Source organism: Salarias fasciatus, chromosome 8 (assembly GCF_902148845.1).
Source record: "Salarias fasciatus chromosome 8, fSalaFa1.1, whole genome shotgun sequence".
In the NCBI taxonomy this organism is placed as follows: Eukaryota; Metazoa; Chordata; class Actinopteri; order Blenniiformes; family Blenniidae; genus Salarias; species Salarias fasciatus.
Window position 1 is genome coordinate 2,672,794 of NC_043752.1, and position 26,991 is coordinate 2,699,784.

General features: G+C 46.5%; 1 protein-coding gene across 3 annotated transcripts in view; it reads left to right on the forward strand.

The window, feature by feature from the left end:
- The window catches only part of LOC115393247 (ankyrin-3-like), a 110,881-nt gene that overhangs the window by 38,084 nt on the left and 45,806 nt on the right, over positions 1–26,991 (forward strand). For 2 of the 3 annotated variants that reach the window (XM_030098131.1, XM_030098130.1), the window contains exons 2-24: positions 8,006–8,107; positions 8,480–8,578; positions 10,296–10,394; positions 12,798–12,896; positions 15,353–15,538; positions 16,105–16,128; positions 17,931–18,029; positions 18,428–18,526; positions 19,241–19,339; positions 19,421–19,618; positions 20,525–20,623; positions 20,824–20,922; positions 21,605–21,703; positions 22,539–22,736; positions 22,952–23,050; positions 23,146–23,244; positions 24,945–25,142; positions 25,256–25,354; positions 25,441–25,539; positions 25,679–25,777; positions 25,901–25,996; positions 26,506–26,578; positions 26,759–26,818. In XM_030098131.1, coding sequence (XP_029953991.1) covers positions 8,006–8,107; positions 8,480–8,578; positions 10,296–10,394; positions 12,798–12,896; positions 15,353–15,538; positions 16,105–16,128; positions 17,931–18,029; positions 18,428–18,526; positions 19,241–19,339; positions 19,421–19,618; positions 20,525–20,623; positions 20,824–20,922; positions 21,605–21,703; positions 22,539–22,736; positions 22,952–23,050; positions 23,146–23,244; positions 24,945–25,142; positions 25,256–25,354; positions 25,441–25,539; positions 25,679–25,777; positions 25,901–25,996; positions 26,506–26,578; positions 26,759–26,818 — 2,521 coding nt within the window. The remainder of the gene's footprint in view (positions 1–8,005; positions 8,108–8,479; positions 8,579–10,295; positions 10,395–12,797; positions 12,897–15,352; positions 15,539–16,104; positions 16,129–17,930; positions 18,030–18,427; positions 18,527–19,240; positions 19,340–19,420; positions 19,619–20,524; positions 20,624–20,823; positions 20,923–21,604; positions 21,704–22,538; positions 22,737–22,951; positions 23,051–23,145; positions 23,245–24,944; positions 25,143–25,255; positions 25,355–25,440; positions 25,540–25,678; positions 25,778–25,900; positions 25,997–26,505; positions 26,579–26,758; positions 26,819–26,991) is intronic. The other variant, XM_030098132.1, reaches the window with a different exon arrangement.

Below are 26,991 nucleotides of genomic sequence, written 5' to 3' on the forward strand. Positions count from 1 at the left end.
CTTTTTGTCACACTTGGTGCTGCTAAAGCAACTATTTAAGCTGCGAGTGTTTTATTCACCCTGAAGCACAAAAGTACAGATTTGTTTTTTTGTGTGTTTTTTTTTAAATTTATGAACTACCACATATTCTATTGATTGCTTGAATGAATCAAAACAGAATGATCCAGTGCGTGCTCCAGTTTGGGGAGTTTAAAGATGAGACGACTGCTCTGCGTTTTCATTCCTACTTTTAATTCATTTAAACTCCATCTGCGTTAATGAAGTGAAAGAGAATGATACAGCAGAACAGTGTGTGTGTGTGTGTGTGTGTGTGTGTGTGTGTGTGTGTGTGTGTTGGCCTCTGATCCCGAGTCGCTCCACACAGAGTCAGTTTGAGATTAACGCCGGAACTCTTCAACCCCCCCAATGCTCTGGACTTTCTCACTGCCAGCCAGGTATTTTTAGCTGTGACATAATGCCCCTATCTCTCTCTCTCTCTCTCTCTCTCTCTCTCTCTCTCTCTCTCTCTCTCTCTCTCTCTCTCTCTCTCTCTCTCTCTCTCTGTCACACACACACTCACCCATCACTCACTCTCTCTCTCCCTTGCACTCACCCCCAGTCCCTCCCTATATCTCTCCTTCCTTGTCTCTCTCTCCCTCTCTCTCTCTCTCTCTCTCTCTCTCTCTCTCTCTCTCTTACATACTCCCTCACTCACCCATCACTCTCTCTCTCTCCCTTGCACTCACTCACTCAGTCCCTCCTTATATTTCTCTCTCCCCTCTCCCTCTCTCTCCCCCTCTCTCTCTCACCCTCCCTCTCTCTCTCTCCCCCTCTCTCTCCCTCCCTCCCTCCCTCCCTCCCTCTCTCTCTCTCTCTCCTCTCTTGCCCCATCCCTCTCTCCCGGCTCCGGGGCTACAGGGGCTCGCTGCCTCAGTAATTGAGCGCTCAGGTTTCTCACTTTGAGCAGCAGGCTGAGGAGCAGAGACATGGCCGTGGAGGAGGCAGCAGAGTATCTGGCCGAAGTAAGTCTCTGTCCTGCACTTTGCCGTGGAGTGGTTGCGAGTCGCCGTGGTTGTAAACAGACTGGCGGTCCTCCGTCCCGCTTCGCCGCTGCACCGCTAAGAAGATTGGAGGAATTTATAGCCGCTGGGATTTAGACGTGTTCTGACAGTGAACTCGTCCAGAGATGGGACATTGTCAGTGTGGTGTTACAGGCTGGAGGGTGTGTGTGTGGATGTGTGTGTGTGTGTGTGTGTGTGTGTGTGTGTGTGTGTGTGTGTGTGTGTGGGGTCGTTGATGGGACAGGTCGCAGGGACAACTCTGCTGCACCACTCTGCTGCAGTGCGTGTGTGTGTGTGTGCGTGTGTTAAGGTGTGTGTCCACTACTCCTGCGCGTCTTCCTGCACTCCTACCTGCTTCAGTGTGGGGTGAATTCATTCATTCATAAACTCCTGCTGGTTTCCTCCGTGTGGTTCTGTACATGCGGCGCAGCGTGGATCCAGTTTCATGTTGCAGAGGGATGTGAGTGGAGACACCTGACCTTGGACGCTGGCGCATGCTCTGTGTGTTTCTGGAAAAAGGCAATAAGTTCATTTAAGAAGGAGATAAAATAGTTAAATATTTATTGTTTTATTATTTAAGATGTTTTCTAATGTTGAAAGACGTCACATGTTAATAACTGTAACATGTAGCTATGCAGCGTGTTCCCCCTCATTTCACCTTTGGTTGAGGAGAGGACGCAGGTTGACCATGAGCCGGCGTTTGGCCATACCACAGTGTGGCGTCCAGAGGGTGTGTGTGTGTGTGTGTGTGTTGACGTGTTTGTGGGCTCCCGGCCTCGCCGGTGGTCGCAGAGGACAGGTCCCCCTGTTGGAATGTGTGTAACTGTATGAGAGCGATCTGGAAAAAGAGCGACTGTGGCATTCTTGTCATATCTCCCACGGATAAATAAAGTCACACTGGAATAACTGCTGGCGAGCCAGACGACACGCCGGTGTCACCTGAAACCCGCAAAACGCAATTCCACTTTAGACATAAAGACTCGGACATGGTACATTAAAAAAACAAAAACAATACGCGTTGTCATTGGTCTTACATTTCCTTCAAACTTCATGAGAAAAATTATTAATTTAATAAACATATTGCTTGAGAATATTCAATTTTTTCTGCAGAGCTGCAACAGAAATTAAAATAATAAAGTGATTGGATCCTTATGTCACTATCCACTTGTTTTCAGAGACAAATTTATTTGTAATTATGTCAGAAATTAGCCGTGACTAATGGTTATTTATAAGTAGAAAGAGAGAAGTGAAAATTCTCCTCTTGAGTCATTAAAACTTGTTGACTTGGCTGCTTCGATACCGTTCAGTCCTGCAGCTGGGAATCAAACCGGGGTCCCACACCGTCCGTGTCGAGGCTTTACGCGATACACAACAGAAAGGATCATTTAGAAAGGCGCAAACTGAAAACATTTTGTGAAAAGATTGATTCCACTTGAAGCGTTACCGGAAAGTGTCATTTTCACCCGTCTACATGATGACGGCGTCAGATTGTCATCGAAAAGTTCCACCTTCGGAACTGTTTTCAGTGGCTTCGAGCACCGCCGCCGTGTAAACAGACACTCAAAATGCAACAGAAGTTTTGTGTCTTCATGAGAAGATGTTTCTGTGTGAACAGGCCTTCAAAATACTCAAACAAAGATGAGGTTCTCTTTGCCTCTGGCTTCAAATGTGATGAAACAGATGAAAACCAGGTATTTCCTGTCGTGCTTAGCTGGAAACAGATATATTAAATTTACTAGTGTATCCGACAGGATGGACACAACAACAAATAATTGTATTTTATCCGAGTGTGGACTCAGAAACAACTTGGTGAGGGCAGGATCCGCGGCTCACGCCGACCAGAGGGACAAACCGCAGGGAAGTCAGTCTGAGCGCCGATGGAAAGACATTTAGATTGACTCTAATTTGGGAGTTGAACGGCCTCCGTGCGCTCTTATCACTCACATTCCTGTGTGCATGTGTCCGGCACATCCTCTCATCGGTCAGAACGACTTCCTGTGTTTTGCTATCGGCCGCCGGTATCGACTCATCGTGGGGTTTTTAACTGTAGTGTGGAATATAGCACCAGCTTTCACTCTTCATTTGAATTCACTTTAAAATGATCCATTAAGAAAAATCCGTTCCATTCCAATCAAAGGTCACAGAGTTTGATTTGTGTAATGATAAAACCTTCAGTGGCTAACATGTCAAAATGCAGTTAACACGTCAGGCCACTAGCGGGTGCTGTTTATCGCTTATGGACGTTTGTCTGAACAGACTGTCAACTGTTAAGCTAACGAGTCCAGGAGAGCAAGACCAACATCGTCCATCTTATTGTCCATCAACAGCAACTCTTCACTGCATTTCAGAAAAGTAGTGTTTTTCCCCGTTTCCACGGAGACGGAGTCTGAATGTTTTGGAAAAGTCCCACTTTGAGCTGTTTTCAAAAAGTTCCGAGCAAAGCCTGAAATCAAACCAGGACTCCTGACTGTGAGGCCAGACTGCAGACTCCACTGCCCCACCCAGACAAGTGGAACAGACCTTTAATGACAACATGTTGAAATCCAGAGCTTCTTCCCGCTGCTCCATGATGTGTATCTGTCCGTAAGGAGTTCACCGAACTGGGAAAAGCTCCGCTGGACGTGATGCTTTTCGAGAGCTTTTTAAGACGGTCGTCTTTGAGCTGCTGATAACGGTCTGCCACGGCGGATTCACTGTGTGACTTCTGATCACTGCAGCGTTTGAAGTTGAAAAATGCTGAAGATAGATGTCCATGTGAGTTCCAGATTTTGGAAGAACACAGTTATCGTTTTGGATGTTTCACTAAAAGCCAAACATTCTGAGATGTTTGACCGCTAGTCAAGTTTGACTGTTCATGAATAAAATGATATCGATTTGTTTGTTTGCAGTATCTGCATGCACAGATGTGAAGAAGCTGCAGTTTTCTTCTTACTTCAGTTTCATTTCTGGATTTTAGCAAGAATTTGTTGCCACAGCTGTTCGTCCCAAAGCAAAGCATGTGGATCTGGACGTTTGATGTGAATTCACTGACTTTGGAATATTTCACCTGTGTACAGACTATCCTCCTCTTTAGAAGTAATTTTATGTCAGTGCCTGTCTTGTATGTTGGGCACTAACACACATTAACTTTCATAAACGTTCCCCGACGGATTGAACGAGGTCCTTTTTCACCGTTATTTTAACAGAATTTTTTTTATTTTTTTTTTTTGTCATATTGGAGTTAAAGGTGCTGTAGGCAGGATTTTGCTAGTCAATGCTAATTTTTATGTGTTTTCTTTGGATTAAACGTTAGAGTATCCATTGATAATCCTTTAGGAGTGCAGCATAACTGCACTACCGCGAGGGCGCAGCGTTTCCATCTGTCTCTATTCTGAGCTGAAAAGGAATCTCGACAGCTCCAGGTATCTTTGACCAATCAGAAGAGCCCCTGAGGCTCTAACCATGATTGGTCGAGGGGCGTTCGTCATACGTTCTTGTGGGAGGGGCTTAAGTTGCGTAAGGGCGTGATGTCAGAGAAAACAGGACAGGATCTGCTGGGTTTCAAATCGCCATCTTAGATGGGTCAGAGATGCGGAATCCTGCCTACAGCACCTTTAAGTTTCATTTGGATGATGATGATGATGATGATGATGATGATGATGAAGCTCAAACACCGAGAAGTGCTGTGAAGCTTTCAAACATTGGACTGTGTTGGTCTAAAAAGTTTTACTTTCATAGACTTTCTAGCAGCGTCGCCACACAGCACTTTAAAAGCTGATTCTCTCACAGTCATTTCACGTCTGTTTGGTGTGAACACACACTCACACACACACACACACACACACACACACACACACACACACACACACACACTCACAAAACACACTTCCATCCATCTTCTTTATAGCTTTACGGAACTGATCTCAGCCGGCTGCAAAAACACATCACATCACACACATTCACACTGACCTATACAGGCGGTCCAGAATCAGCTGGTGGCCTCTAATGCATGTTTTTGGAATGTGCCTGGACTCAAACTGGGATGATGTGAGGTGAGAGTGCAAACCACTGCTCCACAAAAGTATGGATGTTCTGTGATTTTTAGATGATTTGTTTACCTTCAAAATGAGGTCGATTGCTATTCGTCAGTGCTCAGCTGATTCCTGCTGTGCTGTAGTGATCCATATCTGCTGATAGCTGATCTTCTGTGAGGTGAAATGAGGAAATGTGTGGCAGAGCGTGCAGGCGGAGAACATTACATCACACGGGGAGAGAGGCTGCAGTGCAGCGTCGGCGGTGCTCGGCTGTGTCGGTGCCGGTCTGTCAGGCGGACGTGTCGCAGTGACTCCGGAGTCGCCGGTCCTCCAGTAAGCCCTCTTCTTCCTGCCCTCCGCCGGCGGCGGCGCTGACACCGAAAACACGCCGCGGGCTGCCGATGATGAACCGATAAGGCTCATTCAGCCGGTGGGAAATGAGCTCAGAGAGCAGCTTTAGCCGCTAATCTGCACACAATGAGAAAGATCATGATGCAGCGAACGCGAGGAGATGAGTCTGTAACACAAGACACCGCTGCGTCCTTTACCCTCCATCTGCTTCACCCACAGGCGGAGCATTCCTGCTGCATTACACAGATATTCTGCTTTCTCCTGCAATTTGATGTACTGGTAAATGATAGGAAAGCTATAGAGAATCTTCTGGAACTCCAGGTGACATCCTGACTATCGAGCATCTTCCTCCACTAACTGATGGAACTTCAGCTGAGTTCCAGGTCATGCTTTGTGAAGTGAATAAGATGATGCACAAGAAGCACCACTGTGGGGGGGAAAACAAAAATCTGTGCTTTTATTTGCATTTGAACAAAAAGTGGCATGTCCAGAATTATTCACTTTCAATCTTTCCCTCATCGAACATTAAAAGAAAAGTTTTCATTAGCTATCACAGCAATCAAACTCTTCCTGTAGTTACTGAGCAGCTTATTTCACGTCTCCGCTGGTATTTTTGACCATTTGTTTTCAGCAATGAGCTCAAACTGTTTGGTTTCAAATATGTCCTCATTTATGTCCTCATAGTGTGTCCCTCTAAAGAGAAACCTCATGTGCACAAAATGCACCTGTGTCGTTTTGTGACAGTTAAATGAAAAGAAGTCTGTTTTTCCAGTCATATATTTTGTCATTTCAGTTTTATTAAAAGTAAAGAGGAAATCTCTTCTCGTCTCGTGATCGTGACCCTAACATCGTGTCTCGTCACCCGTAATAAATATGTATATAATATCTGGAGTCTCTGTCCCAGTGTGCAGACCGGCTGAGGCAGACTTTGTGCACGTGGGTGTGTTACAGTTTTCTTCCAACTATTGCACCAGATTCCCTTTAAAGTAGGAAAACATGATTAAAGAAGTGCATCAACATAAACACTGGACAGAAAACTGAGGGAAATGACGGTGTGTTCCTGTTTAAAGTCCTGCATATGCATGTATTCTGTCATATTCAGTGTCTCCTTATTTTATTCCAGTAAAACATTTTGTGAAGAAACCATGTACACACTCTGTGGTTTATTCAGTTTAACTCTTTCAGGCAGGTATCTGAGATGGTAAAACACAACTGCATGAGTAGAACTGTAGCTGTGTCTTTTGGTTTTTTGGTATTCGTCCCTCGTGCTCAGCTCAGAGCAGCGATATTAGATTTCCGCCGTCGTCTTCAGTCTCCGTTCGACTAAAAGCACGTGAGCGGTGAGCCTGGTAACCGGAGAGGGCGTATCCTGTGTGGGTATGCAGTCCACTACATGGGCGTGGCGGGCGTGGCAGACGGTCGCTCAGCACCGCAATGAAGAAGAAACACTCCACACACACACACACACACACACACACACACACACACACACACACACACACACACACGGTTTGTCTTCAGTGTGTGTAACATCAGCTCATCTGTCCAGGCTGCCGTTCGCTGCAGCTCAGGGTTCAGTCCAGCAGAATCTCCTGGAGAGCAGTTTTCTGTTTGTCTTTAGGAAACACGTCATGTTTGCTCACTTTCTTTTCTTCTGTCATTGGATAATTGAACACAGGTTTTCAGTGTGCCTGTGTGAACTGTGGATGCCGTCGACTGCAGATTAAATCCACCTGCAGGTGCCAATAAAGTCACCTTGAACCTGAAACTGCTAAGAAACATTATTATTGTTTAATAAATTCAACGTTAATGTGTCTGGATTAATGCTAATGTGTTTTAAACTAGTATTTATGGTCACTTTTTAGAAAAACTATGATACAATATAGTATAAGTTAATAAAACAAAAGGCATACATCTCTGCTATGGCTGTGTTGTGCTCAGTCTGGACTCGAACCGGGGCTCCATGCTCCGGTGCGACAGTGCGAACCACTTCCTCCCTGTGCGACCTGTACGCGTCGCCTTCATGTGGACCGTTGGTTGTTTACATGTGGTGGATCCGGTCAGCGATGCGGCGCTTCCTGCTGGCGTTACATAACCCTTCTTATCAGTCAGATGGTGGATGCCGGGGATTTGGCCTCCCGGTTATTCTTGGCTCGGTTTGGCTCGGTTTGACCCGCCGGGCTTATCAAAGACACGATCAGTCTCACTTTTCTTTCTGGAAATGTCATCTTCCTCCTCAGCAGCTCTCAAGGGAGTCGCCACTCGAATTTTAACCTATTTTATTTTTCCCAGCTAATAACATGCAAGCCTCTCGGGGTTTGTTCAACTTATCCGACTCTGACACACAAATAAGCTCTTCAGCATATCTCCTAAGTAATGAAGAGCCAAGAAGAATGAATTATTGAACATATATATATATATATAAGTCCTGGTTTAGAATAATCCAGGCCTAAGCACAGAGAAAGCCTCTTTTTTTAATCATTTTAATGTTTTTTGTAATTCTTCCGTCTCTCCTTTTCACACCATGTCTGAATGTTCCTCTGATTTGACGTTCCTCCTTTAATGTGCCTCCTCTCCACCTTTCCTTCTCTCCTCCTGCAGACGGATGTGAACGCCTGCTACCTGCGAGCGGCCCGGGCGGGAAACCTGGAGAAGGCTCTGGACTACCTGAAGAATGGAGTCGACATTAACATCTGCAACCAGGTGAGTTCATGTAAACAGATTCTTCTTCAGACGCAGGAAATGTTCCTTCACTTGTGTTTCTCTTTGTTTCGTCCTAAACAAAGTATCGCATACTATGTACATAGTTACATCCGTAAACAGAACACAAAGGCTGTGCGTTGCTGTAAACTTCCTCCTGTGGACTGGTGGAGCGAGCTCGCTCTTCATGAGTCAGTCAGTCAGATCTTAATCCCAGTGCAAACAGACCCAAACACACTGGAGTTACTCTGAATTTCTCAGGTGAAATGTGCTGGATAAGCATGTTTTCTCAGGTAGGGATTGTTTCTGCGGCCCCAGAAGAGGCAGAACGATTCTGACCTCTTCATTCCAATGTTCGTGTCTGTTTCCCTGCAGAACGGCCTCAACGCTCTGCATCTGGCGTCCAAGGAGGGCCATGTGGAAGTGGTGGCCGAGCTCATCAAGCAGGGCGCCAACGTGGACGCGGCCACCAAGGTGTGTGTGTGTGTGTGTGTGTGTGAGACGCCCGGGAGTCCTGTAAACACACAAACACACACACTGGGTTCACACACGGTTTGCTGCGTTTGCACTTTGCCAAAGTCACGCCGGTGCAGGAGGAGATGAGCGGCGAGCGTGTTAACGTGGCGGTAATTCATCACATGAAGGATTGTTGGCTCAGTTTGTGGGAGTGGAGTCTGCTCCGGACGCTCAGCTTGTTTATTATCTACATCTACACGCTCTGATGGCACTGATAGGATCAATGGAGGAGAGTTTGATACATTTCACAATCTAGGTAATTGATTTTTATGTATTTTCGTCTCAAAGGATCTTCATCCCAGATGCATTTTAAGTGTGGTTCGTGTAATTTTGTGTTGGCTTTAGTTTAACTTAAAATTTAAATATAAAGATGAGAGTATTCATTGTTACACATTAACTTGTCTCAAGACAAATCACAAGAATAGAATAAGGTATAACACAAAACCACACGTGTAACAGGCCTTCATGTGACGAGTTTTCACAGTAAAAGCCTCCCACAGGCTTCCTCTTGTCTGTCCACACAGCTGTTCCAAGAGCAGCATTCTAATCAGAATGACGTCTTATGTTCATCCTGTGAGGTTGGAAGGAACCATGTCAAGAATTTACACAATTTGCTTTTTATAAGATAGCTTCTTTGGCCTTTTTGAAGCATTTGTGCAACGATCCAGTGTGAGTCCATGCCATGTGGCAACTGTCAGTAATTTGTCTGTTTTGAATTTGAGCATTGTTACACTGAGGTTATTTTAAGATCTAGGACGGATGTGACGGATCAGTATCCTGAGCTTTTTTTCTTTAACCATGGGAAGGATAATATGTTATTCTATCTCTGCATAAAACAGATCGTTTTTAACATTGTTTGCAGACTTACAGTAAAGGTCATTTATAGTTTGATATGCAGCCAAAACCTGCACTGACCAGGTTGCACCTTAATTCTATTTCTTCATCTGGTTTAGGAGATTTGGTCCCTTTTAAACATACAAATCCACATAACAGTTTGTTTCCTGAGATCTAACCTTTTCCCAATGTGGGAAAACAGCTGGAAAATCCTCACTTCATCCTAGTAATTGAATATATTTCGTTAGTTTTCGAAATAGGAGCAAACTAACAAATAAAAAACTGATCATGCTGTAGAGAAGTGAAGTGGGAGCAGGTCAGTAAAAAGGAGCAAGCTGACAATGGGTGGAGTGTGTGTGTGTGTGTGTGTGTGTGGCTGCAGGAATGACAACATGGCAACAGCTGCTGCTCTACATGACGGACACACATGCAACAGGTGCTGGGTGTGTGTAACACACCGTCAGACTCACTGCACCACACTAACACACACACCGCATTGTCTTCAGCTTCAGGTCAAACCATTAAACTCTGAATCCAGTTATGTGTCTTTTGTGGACTGTTTGCAGTTTGAAAGCCTTGTCTGGATCCACTACTCCAGACCCGGGCTGAATCAGACCTCATCCGGACTACATGAGCCGTTTGAGCTTCCCTGTGAAGTCTGTGGAAACACAACCAAAAAAGCTGAAGCGTTTCTCTAGATTTGCCAAAACCTTCTAGATAAACAGCCTGCACAGTGCATTTTGGGTAAAACCAGTTCAGACAGCTTTCTCATGTTTCCACGCACACTCTTGAACAAAAGCGTAGAATGTCGTTTCATCAGAGGACTGCTGTGTTTTGACAGAAAGGAAACACGGCGCTGCACATCGCGTCGCTCGCCGGCCAGACGGACGTGGTGAAGGAGCTGGTCACCCACAGCGCCAACGTGAACGCCCAGTCCCAGGTACAGCACGCCACGTGCACTCAGCCTGTGTCTGATGTGCTACGAAGTGAGGACCACAGTGTGTGTGTGTGTGTGTGTGTGTGTGTGTGTGTGTGTGTGTGTGTGTGTGTGTGTGCGCGCTGTGTCAGCGGCTCTCTGCAGTGCAGATCCGGTCATTTTCAATAGTCAGCACACACACACACACTGGACCTGTTACCACGGCAACCAGAGTGATGTTAGTAGGAACTGGCTGGGTGGATCTAGAGAGCAGGAGAAGTGAGTGCGTATTGATGAGCTGTGTATTGATGATATGATATTTGATCATGTTTAGTTATATTTGAAACGACTCGTGGTGGCATCGTCTGTTAATAAAAGTAATATACATTTGAACAATATTTCTGTTTATTTCATAATATGAAATATGTAAATTGAGCTACTTATTGATTATGTTCACGTCATCCACTGCCTTCTGCAGATCTCGTGCTTTAAACCTAAAGACATATCAAACATGGCGGCCTCCAGAGTGTCCTGACTCCCAGACCTGACTCTCGGTTTTTAGTAGTTTTATAGTTGAAATTCACCCCTAATATCATCCGATTCATCACCATTGTTATTATTTAAAGCATGCTGTTGTCTTCACTCCTGTGTTTTCATAAGAGACAACCAACAGCGCCGACCTGTGGCCTGTTCTGACATGACAGCCGATGGGATGTTTTCGCCATCGACGTGGTGAATTTAGACTAATTTGACTCAAACGACATGATGAGCAGTAAACAAACCTTAATCTGCGTTCCGAGTGTTGGATCCAGGGTCTAATTCAGAAGCTTCGGGGTGCTGATCAGACCTGATTGGATGTTTTCTCATTCATCGTCTTCCTCTGCTGCTGTGCGCCGGCCGTTTGTCCTCATTTGTTTCCATTTTGCTGCGATCAAACTGAGGACTCGGGCGTTTTAGTAGCGGCTCATCTCTCCTCCACTGCATTTACCTTCATTTTAAATTCACTTGTCTCTGCATCATGAGCCTCATTTACATAATACTCCAGAAGCTCCGGTTACTGGAGGTGTTGTGGATTAAAGGTTCAGTTAATTTGATTCAAATCTTTAAAAAAAATAGCTGTTTTTATACCAAACGAGCCTGGGTTTATCCAATATTAGCTGCAGGAAGACGATGCTGAGTTAAAAGAACAGAGCAGAGGTGTGTTTTAGGCTCTTCTGCTGCCGTGGAGTCGATGTTTTGTTCCTCTTTTTTTCATGCACTCACACACAGATGAGAGCTCTCAGGAGCTTCGGCTGCGGCTCAGTGTTTATCTCTCAGCTATCGGGTGTGAGGAATGTACGAAGGTGACAGTGTGCTCGGCCCGGGAGGTCGGGTGAGCGAGCGCGTCTTTAAAGTCTGGGAGAAACAAATGGATCCAGACGGGGGTGTGAGGCTGATGGTCTGCTCTGTGTGTGTGTGTGTGTGTGTGTGTGTGTTTTTAGATCAATTGAATTCCCCAAAATGCTTCTGTTACACACAAAAACAGTTCCGTGTGTTTGAAACGTTTGTGCGGCTTGTTTACCATTACATCCAGTTCCTCTGCTCACCGCTGCCCCCACAGGTCATCGCTGGTATCACTCTGGTTGCTCCACATCTGTAAGCTTCCTGAAAACGACCCAAACGATCACAGAAATGAAGAAAAACAAAACCTCGGTCTGCTTCTGTCTGAGGAATTAGAATATTTAAACATTAAGGTCAATTTTTCTCAAAAGTCAGCATCTTTTTTGTGTTTTTTTTCTTCACAGAAAAGTTTTACGTTCAGGAGGTGACTGAACATTTGCATGCCAGGCCACTAGTTGGAGCTGTGCTCGATCTCTTTTTGGGACTGTCTTTGATTTCCTGAGTGTTAAAACGTAGAGTTGAGTGTGAATGTCCTATAAACGACGCAGTGGTAACACCCGGTGGTGAAACATGTTTTCCCGTTTGGGAAAGGTAAAGATGATCTTTGAAAATGTCCGTCAGTTCGACATTTCAGGTGATTTTATGAACGTTTCACCCAGGATGAGTGTCCGTGTGACTCTGAGTCATCAAACCGTTGTTGACGGACAGTTAAAATGACCCCTTCATTACATTAATGCAGAAAAACAGCAGATTCAGTGTTTGCCTTCAGGCACTTTTGTATATTGATTTTTAACAATGATCTGATGCTGGCAGCGATATAAATGGATTAGATCAGACTGCACCAACCTCTACCGTGTCTTTTTTTCTGTTTTCATTGAAGAAACTGTTATTCTGGGAAAAAAAAAAGGTCCTGGTTCTTTTTCGAGATAATGTTTTTACTGTTACATACTGCTCACATGCAGTGTGTATCATACTGAAATCCTTCTTGAGAAACAAAAAGAAAAGAGTTTATTGATCTCTGATCCTTCTCTGTTGTTTTCTGCCCAGAATGGCTTCACCCCGCTGTACATGGCTGCACAGGAGAACCACATGGACGTGGTTCAGTTCCTATTGGACAACGGCTCCAGTCAGAGCATCGCCACAGAGGTGACACACACACACACACACACACACACACAAACACACACATGATGTCAGACGTATACTTAAAGCTAATGGCTGTTTTTGCTCGCGCGAGCCGCTCGCTGTCTAATAGCCACCGTTTGTGCAAAAGGCCTCATTTCTCCTCCCTGCAATTAAACTGCGACATGATGACCGAAGCTTCCAGCGCCGAGTGCTGCAGAGCCGCCCGCCGCCGCTGACTCCTCCGCGGGATAACCCACCTGATGTTCTCCAAGACGGCAGGCGTAGAAAGAGAGAAAGACGTCCTGAAATCAAAGTGTTATGGAGACAAAGTGAAAGCCAGACAGAAGGGGGAGGAGTCAGCAGTGACCTTGGCTGTTTTCAGACTCCTGTGAATGGAGGGAAGCGGCGTTGCAGGAGGCTGAGCTGCACTCCGAGTGTCTCGCAGCCGTCCATCAGAAATGTTCGATAACGTTTCTCCGAGATCCTTCATCGGGATCCTTTAACTTTGGGGACCCGGGTTCGATTCCCGGTTCGGTCAGGGAGGAATTGGAACATCGCAGCTCAGTGCAGGTTTGAACGGCGTGCTGTGAAAGAGAGAGGAGCCGACCTGAGAGTCATCCCGCTGCAGACTGATTTAGAAAAGCTTCACGCTGTGTTTGGGTGTGTTTCTCTTTCTTCGGAGGCTTCGCGATCGGTTCGCTCCCGTCAGGGAACGATGCGGAGCTTCGGTTGGACGTGAGCTCCTTCTATCTGTGTCAGTGCTGTTTATAAACCTGCCTCCTCCCCAACCCCTCCTCACCCTCCTCTTCCTCCTTTTGTCTGAATCCTCTGCTCTTCTGCTCCTCCTCTTCATCCTCCTCTTCCTCCTCTCTCCTCCTCCTCATTCTTTCCTCCCTACATTCTCCTCCAGTGGGACGCTCGGTGAATTATTCATGTAGGGAAAATATATATCTGTTTGAAGAGACTCCTGCTGTTTAATAATTCATCTTTAACCCTTTTCTAACCAGATTGACTGGATTTAGTCAAATTTCTAGCTGTAGGTTTAAAAAAATTGTTTTCTTTTTAAGCAAACTTGTGAAATCTTCAGTATTATTATTGGTTCCAGGTGTGCGACATGCTCACCTGTGATTGGACGAAGAGATCGCCATGATGATCAATATGTGGACACGGAGCTCTTTGTTTCTGCTTTTGGGTCATTTTTAAGTTTTCTCTGTATCATGAATAGACTAGATCAGGGGTGTCAAACATACGGCCCACGGACCAGAAGTGGACCGCCAGAGAGTCCAATCCGGGCGCAAAATAAAGATTTCCTGCTGCGAGAAATTATTATATTAACTGTAATGTGTTCATTTGACCACCAGGGGCGCACTTTAGTTGAGATAGTTCATTAAATATGAGCTTCTTAATGACGTATTGATGCTGCGCTAAAGATTAACACGACACAAAACAAAGAGAGATTTAGAGTTGTTATTTACTTATTTACTGAATGAAAGGTTTGAGCAGTCTTTAACCTTTGACCTTCTCCGTTTTCCGCATCGTCTTTCTGTTTGTTCTCATTTGGGTGAAAATGTGAAGCATCTCAATCTGAGAGCTTCTTGAAACGCTCCTCTTCTGGTCGGGGGAATTTCGCTGAGTCCCTGCAGGTTCGGGAGACTCAGACGCCGCCGTCCCCTCGAGGCGTTTTTAGGACATCGGCGCGTCTTTGTTTCCTCTCCTGCGTCTGCGATGACAGAGGAACGAGGACGACGACTTCTGACTGCTGGAATCCTGGAAGAGGATAAATCTGTTCTCTGGAATCTGTGCATGCCCCGTGGGAGTGGGTGTGTGTGTGTCACACACATGCCTGCGGATCAGATTACGTGTGTGTGTGTGTGAGTGTGTGTGTGTGTGTACGGTTGTGTAGATGAGCACTGCAGATCTCTGCGGGGAGCTCCTGCTTTGATGTGTGGGTGTTCAGAGATGCTGAGTTAGTTTTTATTCAGGCAGTTGGCATCCTGTGTAAACACACACACACACACGCACGCACACTCACACACATGCACGCACAAATACACAAATAGTAGACTTAAAGAGATTTTTTTTTGCAGGGGACACAAACAGCTTTTTTTGTTGTTGTTTTATTAAAAGATGACTTCATGGTAGATTTGAAGCGCGGTGTGGATGGTTTGGTTCTTTGCAGGCCGCTGTGCTTTCAGCAGTGACTCTGACCCACAACTGTGTTTCTGGTCAAACTTTATTTCAAAGAAAATACAGAAAAACTACATTTTGAAACACAGAGTTGCTTTGGTTTGCATGTCTGCAGCGCAAAAAAGTGTGTGTGATCAGACCCAAGATGTGAACGAAAACTCCATTTACGTTTAAGTATCTTCCATAATAAATCTGTTTTCTCTGTTGATCTCTTCCCTCGCCACAGTTTTGAGACATAAGCTCCTGACGGTGATCGTAACGCAGGTCTTTCTGTGTGTTTTCCCCACCAGGACGGCTTCACCCCCCTGGCGGTGGCGCTGCAGCAGGGCCACGACCAGGTGGTTTCCCTCCTGCTGGAGAACGACACCAAGGGGAAGGTGCGGCTCCCCGCGCTGCACATCGCCGCCCGGAAGGACGACACCAAGGCGGCCGCCCTCCTCCTGCAGAACGACCACAACGCCGACGTGGAGTCCAAAGTACGAGCCGCACGCCACTTTCCCCTCGCACACTGATCACACACACCGTCCAGACTCCAGAAGCTGCAGCTGAACATGGATTTACGTCTTTCTGGATTACATTCAGTCGTAATCTAAGTGATTTTGAAGAGAGAGTAGTGCACAAGTGGAGAGGGAGACTCTACTTTACGTTCAGGAAATATGATTAATGATAGATTCTTGCAGAGGCCAGATCATCCAGACTACAATAAAAAAAAATTGTCTCTTTTTAGACATAGATGTCAGATTGTTGAGTGACGAGTGAGACTGAATCCATCCTGATCAGCTGATCAGTCAGAGCAGAGCAGAGGAGGCGCAGTTGTGTGATCGTCTGTGTGGTTTGTCTCCATGACCGACAGACACATCGTCACTCATCCTACAGCTTGGTGCCACCATGGTGTTGCTGTTGTAGTTGTTGTGGTGCACTAACCACCCCATCTCTCCTCCTCCTCCTCCTCCTCCTCCTCCTCCGCCTCCTCCTCCGCCTCCCGGTATTTGTTCCTTTTTCTCACCCTGCTGATCCCCTCCTCCCCTCCTTTCCCTTCTAGATGATGGTGAATAGAACAACAGAGGTACATCTTCTCTCTTCTCTCTTCTCTCTTCTCTCTTCTCTTCTCTTCTCTTCTCTCTCTTCCTCTCATCGTCCCCTCATGATCTCTCCATTGCAAAGCCTTCTGTCTGCTGGCATGATCGCACAATGCTGGCATGAATGCTTTTGCTGCAGCTGACAGCTCCTCACCCGTGTGCTTGTTTTGTTTTGTTTTTTTGTTTTGGTTTTTTAAACCCGCATCGCTTTGTGTGTTGCTGAAGCTTCGCTGCTTTCAGCCAGAAACACAGTGCAGAGTAGTGTAGTTTCTCGTCTTAGACGCCTCTCAGCGGGTGTTGCAGTAGCAAACCTGGATTAGATAAATCGGGTGTGGGATTAGATTAAGCTGTCGTCTAGAAATCCATTCAAGACGCGAACATGAATCTCATCCAGTCTCAAACTGGATGAATGAGGGTTCAATGTGTGGGCAGTTTTGTTTTCAGCTGCTTTGGTGAAGTTCCGGCTCCCGGCGTCCGCCATCGGCCCCCGAAGCATCAGAATCTTTCTCTATCGGAGGAGGAAACCTCCCTGCTATACACTGCATTCACTCTTGAGCCAGAATATTTAATCTGACGCCGGTCGTCCTTTTGCAGCTGTGGCAGCTTCAACATTTGGTCTTCAGATTGTCTTTTCAGGACATTTAACGGTGCTTTGAAACATTGAAATTAGCTTTATGTTGAGACTGTGATCATTTTCTGGCGCAGTTGTTTGGTTTTTGTGAAAATCTGAACATTCTCATCACCTAAGCTCAGCCCGCACGAACGTTTCCTCTGGTCTTGCATTTTCGTTTTTCTACAGCAATTCCATCCTTACCTAACACCCGACATGCAGTTTAACTTCTGTCCTCGCTGGACTTGGTATTAAACAGTGCTATTTCCTAAATGTCAGGATTTAGATTTTTCTTGAATGTTCTTTTAATTACTTCCTAAACTGTCTCCATTACAGTATGAAACAGCATCTAAAGCTTCAAACATTCAAATAAAAACATCAGTATAGACACATTTAATAACCAATGCACCCTTTTTTGAGTTTTTAGAGTACGCCACAGCACAGTGTGATGCTGAAGGAAGTTGAAAATGAATTTTCATCAATTGAAGATGGATTATTTGGAAGAATCATTTATATTTTGAATTTTATCAAGTCAAACCTGTGTGATATTGTTTGAAGTGAACTTTTTCTGACCAGTCTTAATGGAATTAGTTGCATGCCCGCGTGCACGTGTTAGTTTTCCTAATTCCCTGCCAGGTGGAAACGTCACAGAATGGCAGATTTCACTGGAGACTCGTTTTAGGGCAGTTTTCATTCGACAGGAGCTCAGAGGGCTTGTGTTTGTTTTCACTGCATATCTGATTGCACACGTATCCTGATAATTGCACAAGGAAAGTTGAATTAAACACTCGGTGGCCACTTTATTAGGTACGTGTGGAAAGTCGACACATCCAGTGACGGTTTGAACGCGATTTGCAGAGGCTACAGTTTGAAGTGTTGCTATAAAATGATTGAATAAATCAGTGTTGAGTTAATTTTCACTGCTAAATACTAAAACCGTTGATCTCCTCTGGATTTACTCAATGAAGTGGCCACTGATGCTGAAAGCAGCACTTTATTTGAATTTTTCCCTCAATCCTGAAAGCATGTTCGACTCAGTGCGCTCACTCAGGTCTGCTTCTGCCGAGCTGCTCCGTGTGCCGCCACGTCCCATCATGCTTTGCTGCCGGCTGGTCTGTTTCTTCCTCTCTCTCTATCCGAACTAACGGGGTGTTTCTGTGTGTTTCTCGTCTCGCTCAGAGCGGCTTCACCCCTCTGCACATCGCGGCTCACTACGGGAACATCAACGTGGCGACGCTGCTGCTGAACCGGGGCGCGGCCGTGGACTTCAAGGCCAGGGTGAGCACACACACACACACACACACACACACACGTGTGCACACACACACACACGTGTGCACACACACGGTGGTTTGAAGCACTGAAGCAGCGTGTTAAACGTCCTGAGCTAAATGTCATTAAACTGAACTGAACAGGTTTTCTGCTGCAGCAGGAATCGGTTCCCTCTAGAGGGAGATATCCTTCCATGTTCCTGCTTCACAGCCACACAGCTCCCATTTCCTCTCATTAAACTGAGATCTCACATTCACAATAAAAAGCTCTGTTTTATAGTTATTGAGAATTTGTAGATGAGGAAACTGATTTTTGCTTTTTTTATTGTGGTTTTTCACATTAAAAAACTCTTTCCTGATGAGTTTCCTCGCCTCTGTGATAAAACGTTCGTTCTTTCCCCGCAGAATGACATCACGCCGCTGCACGTAGCGTCCAAACGTGGCAACAGCAACATGGTCCGCCTGCTGCTGGAGCGAGGCGCCAAGATCGACGCCAGAACCAAGGTGTGTGCACACACACACACACACGCTCATTCACCAGGCTCCATTTAAAAGAAGATTTAACTGTATCACGATCTGCACATCCTTCACACTGAGTAAGACGTGTCAGAAAATCATTCAGTTTGAACTGAAATGTAAAAAAAACCAACTTTAACACATCCTGTCAATTCTGCTTCACGTGTAAGACACACAGTGGAATCCAAACTCTCCCCACACGTCACTCACGATACAAAAATAGAGAATATAGGCAAAATATATCACTCGAAATATAATAAAAATGAGAAAATAGACAATATTGGCAAAATAAAAAGCCCAAAATAGAATAAAAATGAGAAAATAGAAGTTAAAACACTGAATTGTGCCACATCCAGGAGCATCTTTTTGGACATTTCACTGTCTTTTGCACCTGAAGAATTGAAATTGTGATCATTTTCAACAAAAACTGTTTGGTTTTGTGAAAATATCAATATTTTCATCAGGCGTGCTTTTTGCCACAGCAAAGAAAAACCTGAAAGTTAGAATTTTAAGGTTATTTTGTCTCAGTTTTAGCGGTGTGGACACTTTAGATGAAAACATGCTGAAGTGGACTGATGCCCACAGTGCTGCTGACGCTGCTCTGACCTCCTGCTTTTCTAACTGGGGAGTTTGACTCTGGTTGTAAAAGTAACTAGTAGCCGTAACGCCGCCGCCGCCTGACGCTGCTTCCTGTCGCCGCAGGACGGCCTGACTCCTCTCCACTGTGGCGCTCGCAGCGGCCACGAGCAGGTGGTGGAGATGCTGCTGGACAGAGGAGCTCCCATCCTGTCCAAGACCAAGGTAGAACGTGCACTCCCTCCCTCCCCCCCACCTCGCGGCGGCAGACCGCGTCACCGCATTAACCCGTCCGCCGCCCTCCAGAACGGCCTGTCTCCGCTGCACATGGCCACGCAGGGCGACCACCTCAACTGCGTCCAGCTGCTGCTGCACCACGAGGTCCCGGTGGACGACGTGACCAACGACTACCTGACGGCGCTGCACGTCGCCGCCCACTGCGGCCACTACAAGGTCGCCAAGGTCATCGTGGACAAGAAGGCCAATCCCAACGCCAAGGCTCTGGTGAGGGCGGGGCCGACCTCCGGTCGATAGCGCATGACTTTAATATGAAATGAGTGAGATGTGAGAGGACAGGATCTCGTCTTTTTCACCTCTTTTCCTCTCAGACCGTCAAATCCAAGAAAAAACCTCCTCATTAGTCGCTTTATTCAGTTTATATGTTGTATTTTTTCTGCTTTTTAAAGCTTCATTTTGAGGTTTGATTCGTTTAATGTGGATTTCTTTTAGGAAAATCTGTTTTTTACAACAACTTTTTGGGACAAATTAAGAAGATTCTGCAGGAAGTCGAGCTTTAGCTGCAGACTGACTTTCCATCTGTGATTTCTTTTCCCATTTATCAGTGAAAAACTTTCTTTTTTTCCCTCCTTTTCGACTCTCGACTGAGGGATTTCAGAAACATGAAGCACGTTAGAGAAGGAGGCAGAAAACTCGCCGTCACGGGAGAAGTTCTGGGTGTGGTTTGAGAGGGAACAGTCAGAGAGAAAGAAGAGGAGGAGGAGGAGGAGAAAAGGGAAAATGAAGTCACCGGATTGAGGCAGAAAACCTCAAAGTCAGAGGCTCGAGGAGGGAGGGATGAGGAGAGCGAACAAGCTGGCAGCAGTGGAGCGGGGCAGTATCTATTTCAGGGCTCAGGACTTTTTCTTTTTTTCCTTTTTTTTTATAAGTCAGTCGATTATTTCCACACATGCTCGTCTGGTTGGCATGCGCTTTAAGAGCGAGATTTAAAGAAAGAGGGGGCGGTAAAGGAAAAAACGGCTCTCCCTTTGTACTGTGTTTTCCACTGAGAGCTCCAGGTTTGTGTTCCAGCGTCTCTGCAGAACCAAACACACAGAGAGAGAGAGAGAGAGAGAGAGAGAGAGAGAGTTCCTTCAGCGTTTTGACGCCTTCTCAATGCGCTCTGTGTCGTAGAATGGCTTCACCCCGCTGCACATCGCCTGTAAGAAGAACCGAGTGAAGGTGATGGAGCTGCTGCTGAAGCACGGAGCGTCCATCCAGGCCGTCACCGAGGTACGAGAGCTCCGCAGTTTCCTCCATAAGTTCATTAAAACTCTTCAAACCCGGTGGACTTCTGTGGGCTCCTGATAAACTCACTGTAAATGACAAGCGGCCGGGCGGCCGTTGGGTTCCTCAGTTTAACAAAACGGTTCCGGTGGAGCCTGTTTCATTCGCCTCCTCTCGTCTGTCTCCCCCCGCCGCCGCCGCCGCAGTCCGGCCTGACGCCGATCCACGTCGCCGCCTTCATGGGACACGAGAACATCGTCCACCAGCTGATCAACCACGGCGCTTCGCCCAACACCAGCAACGTGGTGAGTTCAGCCTCCTGGTCCATCCTCTCTGGTCCTCTCGGCCGTTTTCACCGTTAAGTCTGCGGCGCTCAAACAGGCAGCCTTATTGAGGCGACATGCGGTGACCTTCTTCAGCGGGATGCAGACCACGTCTCTCATTTCTGTGATTAAGGAGGAGTAAACAGTCTTGATGAGGCGCCGTTAAAACGCTTCCTCCTCCCAAACGCCTGGAATCGATCCAGGCGGCAGAGAGGGGGCTGATTAATGCCAGGTGTGTGTGTCCGCCAAATCAGAACGCCCAGAGGAGACACCAGCTCCCCTCACGACCTGCGTCCACATCGTGAGGGGGGGTCGGCGGCGGAGAGGCCGAACGGGGAGGGGAAGAAAGAAAGACAGAGGGGAAAGAGGAGTGCCGCCAACTCCTCAACCCCAAACTATTTGGTCGCCCACGTCGTGTTTGTGGCCAAGTTACTGTAGAAACGGAGCATTATGGGACGTCATTATGGCGAGATGGGTGTGGAGAGCAGGGGGGTAAGGGGGGTCTCTCTCTCTCTCTCCCTTTCTCTCTCTCTCTCTCTCTCTCCGTTTTTATGAGGAAAGAAGGCAGACGGGGTTTTGCTGTCACATTGTCACTCTCCTGGGGTGTGTGTGTGTGTGTGTGTGTGTGTGTGTGTGTGTGTGTGTGTGTGTGTGTGTGTCTCAGAGGGGAGAGACGGCGCTCCACATGGCAGCGAGGGCGGGACAGTCCAACGTGGTTCGATATCTGGTGCAGAACGGAGCACGGGTCGACGCCAAGGCCAAGGTGAGCAGAGACGACGGGAGTCCTCTCTCTCTCCCTCACACACACGCACACGCACAGTCTTGTATTTCTATCCTTGTGGGGACCGTCCATTGACTCCCATTCATGTCTAGCCCCTAACCCTGACCCTTACCCTAACCCTAACCCACACCACAACAAAGCCTAACCCTAAAGAAATGTTTTTGCACTTTTACTTTTTTCAGTAACAACAACATGGTCAAGAAAACACTGTTTCTCCTACTTAGGACCGGAAAAAGGTCCCCACAAGGCACGTCGTTCCACGTTTTGCTATCCTTGTGGGGACATTTGGCCCCAACAAGGATAGAAATACGAGAACGCTCACGCACACACACACACACACACACACTAATGTGGTAATTAGAGCTTCTTCCAAGTGTGAGCCCTCTGTGCAGTATCAGACCCGATACCAGCATCGGTTATAAAATAAACCAGAAAAGCATTTAATGACCTGACTGGACTTTGTTTAAAACGCTGTTGATTTAAATGTATGATGCGACAGGAAGTCTTGAACCATTATCAATAATTCGATTGTTGACAGCACTGCTGTACTGACAGTCAAAAAACAGGAGCCTGCTTGTGCTAAATAAAGACGGAACAGTTTGTAGAAGAAATATGTGCAGAAAATAGAAGATGCACGATGTTAAACACATGACCAGTAAAATAGATAAACACACAGTGAGCACAGTGTTGGAAATGATGGAAAACACTGACTGAACCGAGGGGTTTATAAGATCATCAAATGAAGGAGGAGGAGTGATGGCAGGTGAGCGTCCGGAGCAGCCGGTCACTGTGCTGAAGACGTCTCTGGCTCTTTCAGGACGATCAGACTCCGCTGCACATCGCCAGCCGGCTGGGGAAGCCCGACATCGTGCAGCAGCTGCTGGCCAGCGGCGCCTTCCCGGACGCCGCCACCAGCTCGGGATACACCCCCCTCCACCTGGCGGCCAGGGAGGGACACCGCGACATCGCCGCCGCGCTGCTGGACAACTCGGCCAGCCTGGGCGTCACCACCAAGGCCAGTCTGGAGATTTCAGTCACACACAAACCGAAGCGTTCAGTGAATAGCTGCAGAATTTTGACGTAACGTTCGTACTGAACCGGACTGATGCTGGAGGAGCCGTTTGGCTCCGTCTTGTCCCTGCAGGGCATCCGTTTGGATTTTAGACTTCATCCTTTCTTCCTGTTATTGGAATGCTAACATGTCCCTGTCCTCGTCTCGTCTTCCTGCAGAAGGGCTTCACTCCGCTGCACGTCGCTGCCAAGTACGGGAAGCTGGAGGTGGCCAACCTGCTGCTGCAGAAGGGCGCGGCGCCCGACGCCGCCGGGAAGGTAACGGCGTGGCCGGGCGCCGCCACGGCGCTCACGCTCCTCACCTCACCGCCGCTGCAGGTCACCGGCTAATCACGCTCGTGTTGTGTGTTCAGAGTGGACTAACTCCACTGCATGTGGCGGCGCACTATGATAACCAGAAGGTGGCGCTGCTCCTGCTGAACCAGGGAGCCTCGCCGCACGCCGCTGCCAAGGTAAGCCGTCAGCTCTGAGTCACGCCTGCGGGGGGCAGCGTTGAGCCACGTTACTGTAGGATCGTCTTTTAAACAGCTTCCACCAGGTTTTAGCCACTGCTGTGAACCGTCGCTGACTCAACACGACATCTAGTGGTTCAGACTTGTATTGCAACGCTAAACCAACTTCTATGATTAGGTAGCGACACATTCAGAGCAATGTCTTAAAGATGATTTTGTTGGTGTTGTTTAGTCTCTATTGTTTGTTTTTCACGTAAGTTTTTTTTTAACATTTATCATGATATATTTTACATTTAATAAAGTTCCAAACTTCATGGCTCAGACTGAAATCTGTCAGACACACAGTCACCTAAACGCATCAATTTATTCTGAAATCCTCCTGAAATCACTAAAGCTCCCTAAACTGTCACTCATTCACAGAATAGGAACAAAATAAAGTTTAGCAGATGTTCTTCACAACTTTATTTACATCACATGTTGTGTCAATAAGGCTTGTTTAAAGAGGTAATTTGAGATTTTTTTTAATTTAAGTTTTTCCTTGTTCCAATAATTAATAGGAGAATGACTTAAGTTGAAACCACAGATGCAAAAAGGGTCATTTGTGACTGAAACACAACAAAGCTGCTGTTCTTTTGTTTAATCAACCTTCTCCTCTCACATCAAACTTGTCCAAACTCCTAAACTTAAAAAAAAAGTTTCTTAGATCATTATTTGACATTGGTGTGTCTTGACACTACATCATTAAACATAAGAGATAATATTAGATTTTACACAACAACTTTATGCAGACTTCTTCATTTTATATAAATATGACTTGTAACTTGAAGGAATACTCTGAAGATTTTTGACCCACGCCCTATCCCTATCATTGACAAGGTTAGACAAGCTCATGAATACCTTTTTGTGTCTCTGCGTCCAGTGGCTGGATCCCAGCTGTTAGCATCGTAGTTAGCTTAGCTCAATTGCTGGAAGTCAACAGGAAACAGAGCCGAACTGACGAAAGTGGACAAAATACTCCTTCCAGTGGTCCAGGGGATGGCGTATTAGCACGTGAAGTAAATCCGAATGGTTATAAAACATTTTAAAAGACGTGTTTTCTTTTCAATCCGTTAAAATAACGTTTTGTTACACAACGATCCTGCGCATGCGCAGTGCTCCGCGGAAGGATATACCAGAGGACAGCAGTAGAAGCCATAGACTCAGCCGCCGTGGCCGCCGTTTCCTTTTGACTTCCAGCAATTGAGCTAAGCTAACTACGATGCTAACAGCTGGGATCCAGCCACTGTACGAAGAGACACAAAAAAGGTATTTATGAGCTTGTCTAACTTTGTCAATGATAGGTATAGGGTGTGGGTCAAAAATCTTTGGAGTATTCCTTTAAATCACCTCATTAAAGTCTCAAAATAGAAGTTTAAACTCAAACAAACCAAAATCACTCATATTACTCAATTCATGGGTTCATTTTTCTGCTTTTTGGATTTCTGTACAATATTGCACAGTTTGTAGCGACATCTTTACCCACCTTTGAGCTCTTCCATCCAATAATATAGTGTTTTATTAAGAAATAAGTGTCTTATAAAGTCTTACTGCCTGTACTGGGTGGATATATGAATTAAACACTATGAAGTTTATGTTTACGGCAATCGAACACGGTGTCGGGATTAAATCCTCTCCTCCGCCTCCTCCCCTCCTCCCTGCAGAACGGCTACACTCCGCTCCACATCGCGGCCAAGAAGAACCAGATGGAGATCACCACCACGCTGCTGGAGTACGGCGCCTCCACCAACGCCGTGACCCGGCAGGGCATCACTCCGCTGCACCTGGCCGCCCAGGAAGGCAACGTGGACATCGTGACGCTGCTGCTGGCTCGAGACTCGCCCATCAACGTGGGCAACAAAGTGCGTCGGCTTCCTCCTGCTGCGGCCCCGTTTTGGCCTCATGTTCAACACCTCTGGATGTGTGTGTGTGTGTGTGTGTCGGTGTCTTAAGCTGTCTCTCGGTCTGTCTCCAGTCCGGACTGACTCCGCTCCACCTGGCTGCCCAGGAGGATAAAGTCAACGTCGCCGAGGTGCTCGTCAACCAGGGTGCCGCCGTCGACCCCGAGACCAAGGTGCTGCTGCCGGCCGGCGTCTCCCGCCGGGGACTCCTGCTTCTCCGCCTTCCTGCTGAACTTCTTCTTCTCCTCCGTCTCTCCAGCTGGGCTACTCTCCGCTCCATGTGGCCTGTCACTATGGCAACGTGAAGATGGTCAACTTCCTGCTGAAAAACCAGGCCAAGGTCAACGCCAAGACAAAGGTAACGCTGCTCCGGAGCCACATGTGTCCTGCTGCATCTCCATCCTGCCTTCTTCACGCTTCCTGACCGTGCGGGAGTTAAAACTTCACACACACACGTTATCTAGTCTTTATGTGTTGGTGTGTGTGTGTGCTCGCAGAACGGATACACACCTCTCCATCAGGCCTCGCAGCAGGGACACACACACATCATCAACCAGCTGCTGCACCATGGCGCCTCGCCCAACGAGCTCACCGCCGTGAGTACGACTCGGCTGAGACGGCTGTCACACACACTCCGCCTCGGGACCGCCTGCAAACACTTTCTGTCGTGTGTGTGTGTGTTTGTGTGTGTGTGTGTGTGTGTGTGTGTGTGTGTTCAGAATGGGAACAGTGCTCTGTCCATCGCCCGGCGGCTGGGCTACATCTCTGTGGTCGACACTCTGAAGGTGGTGACGGAGGAAACTCTGACCACGCAGGTAAACATGTCTATAAACACACCTTTCTCTGTGTTTATATCTATAAACACGTCACTCTTCATGCTGCGCTGGTTTCTCTGATTCAGCGATTTATTTTTGTAGAAATTTTGAACTTTTGTCACCAAAAACTGTTTGGTTTATTATCAGGAAACTAGAATGTTTCATATTGAAAGTGATTAAGATTGAATGTAGTTCTAGATTATTTTGTAATTTCCTTGGTTTGCGGGTGTTCAGAGAGTTGCAGAAGGTTCACTTTAGTCTGTAGCGTCCATCGACAAGTGTCATCGTGAGCGATGAACAGCAAATTGTTCACTTTTTACTATATCACCATTAAAACCTGCACAGATTTATACATTGTTCTAAGGAATATGTTAAAAATGTTTTATCGTGTCCATCGAGAAATGAAAACAGTGCATTTATTTAAAATTAGAACTCAAATAAGGACTCAAGCTTTTAAAAAGGTGTAAAAACTTCAATCTGATTGGACGGAGTGTTTCTCTGTTCAACAGACCGTGATCGAGAAGCACAAGATGAACGTCCCGGAGACCATGAACGAGGTGTTGGACATGTCTGACGACGAAGGTGAGGCTCGCTTTAACCTGAAATCTCCTCTCAGAACGCTGAACCATGAAAAACCCCGCAGGCGGATTAACTGTAACCTCCATCAGCTCATACTTCAGACGTTGTTCCATTTAAACCTGTTCAGTTTGTTTTGATTTTCACTCTAACTCTCTCCTCCATCCCTCCATCCCCGACACACAGTCCGTAAAGCCAATGTCCCCGAAATGATCACTGAGGACTATTTTTCTGATGTGGAAGAAGGTATTTTATTTTCATTTTTTTCCTTTAAATCCTCTTCTTTTGTCTTTCGTTTTTAACATTTCCAGTCTCTTTTCTCATTAACCCTCTTTGACCCGTATGTCCTGATACTCGGGTTGAGATGCTGTGTAAGTGAGACATTGTGTGTGTGTGTGTGTGTGTGTGTGTGTGTGTGT